The sequence below is a fragment of the Alexandromys fortis genome, unplaced genomic scaffold (assembly GCF_014885135.2).
Source record: "Alexandromys fortis isolate MF-2015 unplaced genomic scaffold, M_Fortis_MF-2015_v1.1 scaffold_65, whole genome shotgun sequence".
NCBI lineage: Eukaryota > Metazoa > Chordata > Mammalia > Rodentia > Cricetidae > Alexandromys > Alexandromys fortis.
This window is the reverse complement of record NW_026067986.1, coordinates 2,214,941-2,225,738: the sequence shown is the minus strand read 5'-3', so window position 1 is coordinate 2,225,738 and position 10,798 is coordinate 2,214,941. Positions and strand designations below refer to the sequence as shown.

The 10,798-nt window shown below is 50.2% G+C and overlaps 1 protein-coding gene across 2 annotated transcripts in view; it reads right to left on the bottom strand.

Annotated features, from left to right (window-relative positions):
• The window catches only part of Satb2 (SATB homeobox 2), a 166,451-nt gene extending 157,464 nt beyond the window's left edge, over positions 1 to 8,987 (bottom strand). The window contains exons 1-3 of one of the 2 annotated variants that reach the window (XM_050159390.1): positions 7,197 to 8,987; positions 6,853 to 7,007; positions 5,332 to 5,580 (exon numbers count right to left, since the gene is read on the bottom strand). In XM_050159390.1, the coding sequence (XP_050015347.1) occupies positions 5,332 to 5,521 (190 nt within the window). In that variant the 5' untranslated portion in view covers positions 5,522 to 5,580; positions 6,853 to 7,007; positions 7,197 to 8,987. Of the gene's footprint in view, positions 1 to 5,331; positions 5,581 to 6,852; positions 7,064 to 7,196 lie in introns of those variants that run through there. The other variant, XM_050159391.1, reaches the window with a different exon arrangement.
• Between the last annotated feature and the right edge of the window lie 1,811 nt (positions 8,988 to 10,798).

Below are 10,798 nucleotides of genomic sequence, written 5' to 3'. Positions count from 1 at the left end.
CCCCCCCCCCAAAAAAATCACCATAGTCTTTGCCTGAAATAACTGATTGACTTGTCCTTAAGATTACCCAAATTCATCATCTCAGTGATCTTATCAATGATCATTAATCTATTTGCTCTTCCCTTGGAGAAAGAGGAATTAAAAAAAAAAAAGAAAGAAAGAAAAAGAAGTCAATACAGGAAGGAAGGATTTCTAAGATGCACAGACTAACCCTGCTGGCCACAACTTCCAGGAAATGACGGTATGGCTTATTTTCTGCACCAGTTCAAAGACAGAGGCTTAGGGAACATCTCTGCAGTTTGAACAACACACACACAGACACACACACGCGTGCACACACTAACACCACGCACACACGCATGCGCGCACACACACACACACATGCACACACACGTACACACACTAACACCACACACGCGCACACACACATGCGCACAGAGCACACCACTGCAACAGATCTTCACTATATAATGGTCAGGGGGTTTCTGCTGATGGAACATGAAACTTTGAAAATTACTTGAAACACTAAATTACACTCAGGACGCTGAGGGGCGGATACCCTATGTTCTCTTTAATGTGTATGTTCCCTTGCATAGATATATTTTTTTTAACCAAGTATGTCTTTATTTTAATAACAGGCCAAGGGCTAAAAGCACTTTAGGGAAGAGCCATTTCTCTACCTCAGCAGAACTACAGAGGCCACGTTAGACGGCGAGGTGACCCCGGAGCCTAAGTTCACGCTCTTCTTGAAAGACCTTAAACCTTTACCTTTAAAATAGTAATAGTGGGGTAGCGAGGCTAGGCAAGGGAAGCCTCTCTTGAGGCTCGGAGTCCTCCCTCTGAACATATGCTCCAACTGCCAGGGTACCTTATGGCATTCGTCCTTGGAAACAGAGCTCTCTCTCTCTCCGTGTCCCGGTGTTGACAATTCTATTTCTAAGTATCTTATACATCTCAATATTATATAAATATCTCTGCTCTTCCCCATCGGCCTGTCTCTCAAGAGAGCAAGATGACTGCTCCTCTCCAGCTGATGGCGTGTCTACACCTGACCTGGTGCACGTGTCCTGGACTCTCCTTAGCAAAGGCAAGGTAGCCCGTGTAGACGGTTGAGCTAAATGTTGCCTTGGGAGATGATGCCCGGCTCCCAACGAGGTCCTGCCTAGCAATCTCGCTCCCAACTGTGCCTGCTCCAATGCATCAAGTGTGCACTGTATAACAACACTTTCCCCTCGCCTTGCAACAAGGCGGCTACGTGCTTGAGCAGGCCTGGAAGAGAGGCCAGCATCCACTTCAGGCAGGTTTGCTGTATCAGGTGACCCCAGCCGGCAGTCCTCCAATAAAATCCAGTTATTATTTTTTTTAAGTAAAATGTTCTTCAAAAATAAACAAATTTTTCCCCCAGAAGGAGCAGATATCTCAATAAGAAATTCCCAATGTTTAAATCCCATCCATCCCCCCAAAAAAATCTAGGACACTTAAGACCCCCTTTTTAAAAAACATTAAAAAAAATCATAGGAAAAAGAAAAATACCAAAAAGATTTCTGATGTTTAATGCCTCCCATCAGCAAATACACCATCTGGTATAGCCAAGTGCTGTTCATTCAGCTTAAATAAAGCTGTCTGGAAGTTCTTCTGGAAGCCAAACCCCAAAAAGTGAAAATGCCCGTGCTAACAATGAGCTGGGCACCGGCCTGAAAAAGGCCAGAGGCCTGGCCTCCTCTGCAACCTTCCCTGGGTCCCACTTCCCACTTTCATTTTGGGTTGTAGGTTCCCCTGGCCCAGGGGGAGGCTTTTCCCCACAGCGGAACTGTTTTAGGGGTCATCTGGTCCTCGGTTAATTCATCTTTAATCCTCTCCTTCTTTTCTGAGTCTTCAAATAGACCTATAAGTTTTAATCAACATTGCGCAAATATAAATGTCCCCAGCATTCATCCTCCTTTCCCCCCATCCTTATGGAGTGAATTACTAGCTGAGAGGGATGCCAGTTCTAGTAAGTGAATGTCACCCAGCAGGAATATAAAGCTGTCAACACCACAGGGCTCTTGCCTGTCTAAACTCTCTCTCTCAGCCTTCATATGTTTTTTAAAGAGATATTAGCCTTTTTTTTTTCCTGAGGACCTTCGACAAAAGCCGACTGTCAGATACAGCTGGGCACTTGCATCTATACACATGCCTTGAAAAACACAACATCAATGAGGATCAGAAATACGCTAGGGGAGATAGAGAAGACAAAGCAAAAACCGGTGTAGTCATTGATGGGCGTCTATGGCTGGCCACATTGTAAACAAGGATCTGGGTCAGCCTAAGTTTCTTCTCAGAAGACAACTCGGGAGACTCCGAAAGAACACACACCACTGCCACTGGTTCAAACCTACGAGAACGTTCAGTTCCCACCTTTTTTATGAATTATCTAAGTCTCGCCAAAAATCCTACCAAGCTCTCTCTCCTTAAGAAGGAGAACAGCAACAGAATTGTCTCTTGCAGCCAGCGAAAAGCATGTCTCTCTCCCTGTTCATCAAAACCGGTGGGATAAATTGCTGTTTTACTGAGCAACCAATAAACATAATGATTTCCCTCATTGCTGTGAGAACGATTTTCAGGAAGAACTCAAGAAAAACAGGCATGTGCCCCCAAGGACTGAGCTCTGAGAGCATTATGTCCATTCTCCTGGCGTGGAAAAAGTGCAACAGACCCCAAAATGATAATAAATGATTCAGCTATAAGTATTTCCATAGTTATCTGTGTTTGCTTTATGAGGAAAATTCAACAAAAGAGGTAGAATGGTGGAAATACGATCTATTTTATATTTATCCTACGTTAAAAGAGAAAAGTTTCAATTAGGGGGTATTTCTAACTAGAAATACAATTTGAACGTCTCTTAAATTCATGATGCACATTTGTAAAAGGCTTGACTTTCAGCCAGCCTATCACATAGATTACGTGATATCTACATGGTTAGGGGTTATACAGATAAAACCGGCAACATCTTAGAATACCTGCTGAAACTCTGTCAGCTGGAGCTCACAAAATAATTATTAATGCTCAATCAAAACCTTCTCACTGCAAAATTTCATACTCTAAGTTGTGATATTTTGAATCTCTAAATTAGTATATTTCCAAAGAATCTACACTGCCATAGAGAACTGAGCTTTAAGAGCATATTTAAAAGTCCACCGTATACAAAGAATCTACACTGCCATGGAGAACTGAGCTTTAGGAGCATATTTAAAAGTCCACCGTATACAAAGAATCTACACTGCCATAGAGAACTGAGCTTTAAGAGCATATCTAAAAGTCCACCGTATACAAAGACGCCATAGACACGCTTACTATTAAGCACTGCAAACAGTGTTTATTGCAGTAAATGTCATCTCACTTCCAGCTTGAGAGGCCTCTAATAGGATCCTCACTGTTTCTAAATAAAATGGAGCCTCCAAGATGGTGACCGGAGATGTCGATTGAAATAAAGCTACTATTCTTCATAAAGGCAGTAAATGTAAATTTTAGTGTCTATCAAATTTAGAGCCCGTAGTCAAATTCGAGTATCATTTCAGAAAATTTGTAAAAGGACTACCATTCCACACTAAAGGTGCCCTGGTCAGCAGACGGAAGCAGTTCCTCTCACAGTGTCCAATAGGACACGAAGGAATCATTGCAGAAGGGGCAGCTGCAGAAGGGGCAGCACAATGTCTAACAGTTTACATTCCAAACTGTGGAGGGACCTCAGCAAGCTCAGAGTGGGCAGTGAAGTAACAGAGACAGAAATGTTAGGTCTAAGATTTTTCTTACATAAAAAGCGACTTTCAGAATACACTTTCTCCGAGGATTTCCAAAGCTGTTTTCACCAGACATTAACAACACATACAGCAGCCCAAGCTTGGTTCCTACCATATCTGTGATGTGCACACAGATACATATACATCCAGCAAGGCTAAAGTCATTGCTCCAGTCTTAGGACAAGGCACTCAGAAACCCCACATTGAAAAGTGAGCCAAATAATAATCAGGGGTTCTCTCTCTCTCTCTCTCTCTCTCTCTCTCTCTCTCTCTCTTCCTTCCCTTCTTCCTTCCTTTTTTTTTTGTCAAATTGAAAGCATATTTTCATATCTCTAGATACACTATACAGAAACCAAATCATGTTGTCAAAACTTTAAAAATTAAGAGGAAGACTCCTTCTCAAGAGAAATGGCCCATTCAAAGATTTAAGGTGAGCCATCCTTAATGTCTACCACAAAGAAAAATAGTAAGTAATTAAAAACAGACAAGTGTCATCTTATTACGTGCATGGAGATGTTTCAAGCTAAGTGTCTACTCCAAAATTCTATGTACGCCGCAGACACAGGGGTGGGACCTTATCACCAAACTTTACCATAAAGTTGTATCATTTTATGCTCGTCAACATAAAGAATTACATTAAACACGTTGCTGCTGAAAATGTCTAGGGTGAAGGGGAATCTCGGGCATGATAAAATTAAAGGAATGATTTATCCCAAACAAAAAAGTCTGAATGGCATGTGAAATTGTACATTTCCTATTTAACAGACAGCTAGTGGACAGGCCTGCCACCCAGAAAATAGTTTAGTGCTCAAATCTTTCTCTGATCTAGTTTTCTGAGATTCCTCATTAACCAGTTTTAAAGAAAGTATTTGCAGAAGTAATGAAAACATCAAAAGATTGTCTTGAAGTAATATTTAAATCTTGGGTAAGGAAGCAGCAGGCAGCAAATGAAGCTGCTTGCTATTTTTTGACCAATTCTCCAAATCCTAACAAAGTTAAAAAAAAAAAAAAAAAAAAAACGCCCGTGTCTCAACTCTGCAGACAACTTTAGCATCAAATCCGCTAAGAAGAACATAATGGATTCACGGTGATTCTTCCTTTTTCATAGAACTTATTAGTCCCTCAGCCCTGTCCCGGCTACAGGAAAAAAAAGCCACCAAAACCATTGCCCCTGTTCTAGCCTGATCCTTCCTCTCTGCCCCACTAAAATCAAGGCTTAGAAGCTCTAGCCCTAGAACCGTTCCCAGGCAAGGCAAAGGAGTTAAACACGCAAGAGCTCTCTAGGAAAATCTAGAAACAGTTAGCTGGCTGTGACACAGACCTGCCAACACCTCGGCACATGGTGGCAAAGTGCCCAAAAAATGCCACCCTCTGGGTAAACCACTTTCTTCTTATAACTCGAGATGAAGCTACTACCAGTTGCAAGGCAGGCGAGCAGGGCATTATTTGGCAACCTGGATTTGACTTCCTGTAATCCTACACTGAAAGAGCGCCTAATCAACCTGAACCCTGACACCCAGGCCATTATCACTGGGCCTCAGGCTGCGCGCACCTCCCAGCTCCGGGCTGTTACCTCCCACGGCCTTGGCCACGGCGCCGTTGGGCCTCCCGCGGGCTCCCATGGGGCTGCCGTTCTGCTCCAGCCGGGCCACCTTCACCGGGGGAGGCCCCTTGACGTCGGGGCTGCCGCTCCTTCGGTCGGGGCTGTCCCGCAGACACGGGCTCTCGCTCCGCCGCTCCATGCTGCTCCGATTTGGAGACAAAGTTCCCACCGGCAGGTCGCAATAAAACGCGCAGGGACCTAGGGAGGGGGCGGAGGGGAGGGAAGGGGGAGGGAAAAAAAGAGGGAAAACCGCTCACACACGTGATAGACGATCAGGCCAGTGGCAGAGCGCTGCACCGCAGCCACACAAACTTCCTCCCACGCTTCATAAGGGTCCCGAAGGGTCCCAGGATAGCGGGTCCCAACCTTAACACTGGAGGCCCCAAAGCTGCCAGGACGTGAGATACTGAGACCGCAGGTCCCAAGAATTAGTCCTCTGTGTCGTGGACAGAGTCGGAGGAGCTCACAGCACTTAGCAATGCTCCCCCATTCATAGCGGGCAGCGCCTCGTTAACCCTTCTCTGATGGAGAGCCCCCCCCCGCCCTTTCCACTGGATGGGGGTCGGGGTTTCGAAATGAGAGTACTTCAGAGCGAGAGGTCCCCACCCGACCTGGGAGGGAGCCAGGACAGACACGGATCCTTAAGCAAATTAATTGCTTGATAAATGTACTATGAATGGCCAGGCAGGAGCCAAAGACTTGATCAATGGATCCATGAAATCCCCGCTTTTTACCTTTTGGATCAAGTACACGAGTACACTCGTGTACACACACACACACACACACACCTTTGCACAAAAAAATTAACTATAATTCCACGGGAACGAGCATCCCAAACACTTCGGGGTTTTTGGAGGCTCTCCTCCATCGCAAGACTACAATTATTATTACGGAGCATTCTTATCTTCATCTGTTCCCGAGTGCTTTTGTAAAAAGCAAATAAGTATAAAACATAAAAGAAAGAAATTTAGAATCTTGGGTGCAGGAGCAGCCCTCATTAACCCCAATTTCTAAATCTGGGAAGTTTTTCTCGGGGGTCCTTAAGCAAGCGGGCAACGCTCCACGCAGTTCCCCCGCACTCCTGAATTTTGGAGGAGTGACCCGGAAGAAGGGAAAAACACCTGATGAACCGGCGCCCGAAATGTCACTGACACCCGCGAGAGGAACCCCCCCCCGAATACACCTGGGGCGCTCGGAAGCCTCCAGGGAGCTTTGAACGCGGGAGAAGCCTAGCCGCCGCGGGTGGAAGAGACGAGGTGGGGGGTGACCGAGTGGGGAAAGGAAGGAGCGAGAGAGGTAGGGAGTGCGCGGAGGGGTAGCGAGAGGCTTCCACCGCATCTCCCGGCTTCGCCTGGGAGCGTGAGAGCCAGAGCCGGAGCCTGGGGACAACCGGGGACAGCCGGGGAACGGAGCGCGCCCCAGGCTTCCCGAACTCCGAGCCGCGCGGGAGCCCTCGCCCAGCGTACTTACTGCTCACGGTCTGTCTGAAACTTGGCTGGCTGGGGCTCTGTCCATGGAGCAAAAGTAGAGAATCCAGGGTGAAAAGTTTCTGGTGATCTGTAGGATTGTCCTAGTCTTCCTTTCTCTTTTCCTCCTTCCCCTTTCCTTTTCCTCTTCCCCGGGTCCTAGCGTTTAAGGTCCTGGGTCAGGGTGTCTTCTGTTCGGAGATGGTTGTTATGATGATGGGGGTGGGGGGGATGAGGGAGGAGGAGGAGAAGAGGGGAAGGAGGACTCCTCCTAAGGGGCACCCGAGCGAGCGGGGGAGGGGACGGCGGGGGAGGGGGGAGAGAGGGGGCTGAATGAGCCTTTCACACCTTCGGGAAGGAGACCGGTTCTGGAGAGAAAGGGCTGAGGACTGGGAGGCTGCCACGGGCTTGCCGGCTCCTACCCGCCGCTAGCTCCAGAGGAGGCGCGGCCGGAGCCGCGGTGACCGTGCCACCAAGAGCGGAGGAGGCGCGGAGACCCCGGACCGCGCTCCAGAGAAAACGCCGCGGCCGCCCAAGCTGTCACCTCCAACCTCTCCCCTCGCGGCCGCCACTGCCAGAAGCCAGAGCCGGACTCACTGACAAGCCGCAGAGAGAGACACACTGAGAGGGAGATGATTATTAGTTGCGTTGAGTCATCAGGCAAAGTGAGTCCTTTTGGGTTGTCCTCGGTTTCCGATTTCTCCCCCTCCCCCTTTCGGTCCCCAGATCTAGCGCCTTCAAAATAATAATTTGGGGTGGGGGTAGGGGAAGTCTCTGGGTTATTTCGGGATGGGAATGGGGGGGACGGATCTAAACCCAAGCCAGACTGGTCCACCGCAATGAAGGAGGGGAGTGGGGGGCGGGGAGGAGGGCTGGGGAGGTTGCGGGGGGAGGGGGGCCCCGCCTGGCAGGAAATTAAACATCAATCAATCAATCGCTGTGAGCGCGGCGACCCAACGAGCCGGGCTGCGGAGGAGGCATAGGGACAGGCAAGGGAGTGGGAGGTAGGGAGAAAGGAGGAGGAAGGGGAGAGTCGGCGGTAGGAGCGGGGTGGCAAGGACCTCCTGCACCGGGCGACGAAGGACGGATGGCTGAGGACTGAGTGCGGCGCGAGGCGGTGGCCGCGGCCGGCGGATGGGTGCGTCCGTGCGCTGACGAACGCCAGGGCCCAGGGTCTGGTCCTCCTCCTTGTGGCAAGTCCTGGGAGCAGCCGCCTCGCCCAGCCCCGAGGCGCACTCGTCCCGGCGCGCAGGCTGCGGCGACTAGGCATGCGCTCGGTGTCGCGGCTCGCCGCTGAGGCGCAGACTGGCGCGCTGGAGGCGGCGGCAGCGGCGGCGGCAGCCTCGTCTCCGGGGCTCTGCTAACTGCGCCGCCGAGTACTTTCGACTTTGGAGAGATAGGAGGGCGACCGCCTCCCCCACCCACCGCCTCCGCCCACCACCCACCGCCTCCGCCCCTCGGAGCAACTTTTCTCGGTGCGGGCGAGCTCCCCATCAGCTCCGTGCCGACCGGTCCGGCCCGCTGCGCTCCCGGCCGCGCGTGAGGAAGGCCGCTTGTCCCTCTCGGGTCGGGCGCCGCCGCGGGTCCGAAACAATAGCCTGGGTGTCCCGAACACCCGGAGCGAGCCACCGCCCGCCGGGCCGTGGGTGGCACCGGAGAGAGGGTCGCTTGCTCGCTCGCTGGCACGCAAGCTCGCTCGGTGGGCGCAGGGCGGGACGCATCCCTGGCACTCTCGCCACGCGGGCGACGTTGCTTGCGAGCAGCACAGCTTGGGCCGCCCGGGAGGCCGGGGACGCGGTGCCCGGCGAGGGCTGCGAGCCCTCGGGTGGCGGCATCGGGGTCTCCCGAAGACCACTGGGTGCGGGAGCGAGCAGAGCCGAGCCGCGGGGACCCAGCCCGTCCCCCCCACGAGCGAGGCCACGCCGACGCGCCCCTAGCCGGTCCCTCGAGGGCTGAGGAGGCTGCAAACTTTTGCCGAATCCCGCGGCCCCGGCCTCCCTGCTCCCGCCGCGGGGCTCCTTTAAGGTGGCGCGAGCACGGTCCTCCCGGACCCGGCTCGCGGCCGCGCTTTTGTCTCGGCCGCCCGGATGGGGAGCGGACCTCCTTAAGAATAAGCACGTGGGCAGGGGCCGCGGCCCCGGCTTGGTGCCCGCAGCATCGGGGTGCCCGTCAGCCGCGGGGACCTCCGGCGAGGGAAATAGCAGTCGGTCCTCTCCGGCCATGGGGCTCCTAGAGCCCCGGGAAGCGGCGGCGCCTCCCGGCCCTGCTGGGCACCAGGCTCCCTCCCGTTCCCCCAGGACCCCAAGGACTCCGCTTCCACCGGTGGCCAGAGCCACTAGTCCCCCTTAAGAAGCGTCGGCTGTACGGCGGCGCCAGAGGGCCAAACTAAATTCCGTTTCGGGAAACGCGCTCGGGGCGAACCTCGAAATCCCGGCCTTGAGTTGGGCCGGTGGAGGTGGCTTCTGCGGGTCGAGCTGGAGCCCTAGGCGGCCGTCCAGTCGCTTTGTCATCTCCCTCCCCCCACCCCTAACACCTCCAAAGCCCCAAGGGCCCTGGCGAGGCCAGCGAGGACAGAGGGCTTCTAAAAGCCAAAGGGTCCCCAAAACGAAACCTGTCCCTGGCCTAGATCTGGGTGCCCAGAACTCGGTGAGCCCCACTCCGAGGAGCCGCCCACCAACTTCTGCATAAGCCCCAGGCGACTGGGGAGCTGAGCCAAGCAGAGAGAGGCCAGCAGGGTAGCGATACTCCGCGGAGCCACCGCAGTTTTAGGAAGGCTTTTTCTTTGCCCTGTTTTTTTCTCCCCCCCCCCCCAAATTCCAAGCCCCAACAACCAGCCCAGCCGAAGGGGCTAGAGAAAACTCGAAACCCGTCAAAGCAAAATAGATCGAGTAAATCAGCCCCGTCAGGGTAGCTAAAGGGGTTTTGGAAGCAAAGAAAGAAAGAAACTGTAAGTTTGATCGACAAGCTTAAAAAAAAAATAAAAATCTGTAATAGCATATCTAAATGATAAAGGGGAGTTTCAAAAAGTTAACTATCACTGTCAAACTTAGCCCGTTTTTAAGATGAGGATTGCGTATATCTTATTTATATATTAACAACAATAAGTTCCCCCATTTCCTTTCTTACCTTGATGTTAGAACTGCAGAATCCACCTCGGGCCCAATGACCACGAACTAAGAAGAATTGATGATATTAGGACTTCAGTACTCCTGGAAAAAAAATGCAAACCGTTTAGTGGGGATCTTTTTTGTCTGATTCGTCAGTATTATTATATCTGATGATGCGAATGGTTGGAACGGTTCTACCCTAAGTCATTAATGAGCTATTTTATAAAAACCACAGTCGGAAAAATCTTCCTTTGCGTTTTCCTAAGGATCGCTTCGCTAACCTCCCAGGCTCCTGTCAACAGCGTGATTATGGACTTCGGCTACTACACACTCTTATACGGCAGTATTGTTAATCAGTTAATATTTTATAAAGTGTAAATATTTTATTATGCTTTGAAGGGAACTATTGATTCTAAATTATTAAAAATACCCTAGAAAGTCTACTTAAATAAACTATACAATTAAGTACAATTAAATGTGCATTGTGGCTTAGGTTCTCCACCCTTTCAAACTCATCATTTCTCTTGTCTATTTTTGATAATGAAAAGAAGATCTGCCATTTGGAACAAAAAAAAATGTCTAAGTTATTTAGAATTACATTTCAAAAAATAAACAAGTTACATTTAATATACATAAAAACGTCCAATTCAATGTCATTACCAAAATTGAACTTTGGATGTTGGTAGACTTATTTTTAGTAGAGCATTTTTCAATTTTCAAATTTCATTTTTCAAATTTCGCAAAAGGAGAATTCTAGAAAGTTTCGCCAAGTGTGCCCAGTGTGAAGTTTTCCTTTAGTTTTGTCCCTAATAAAGGTCTTTTCTGTTTCAAGTTACACATGCT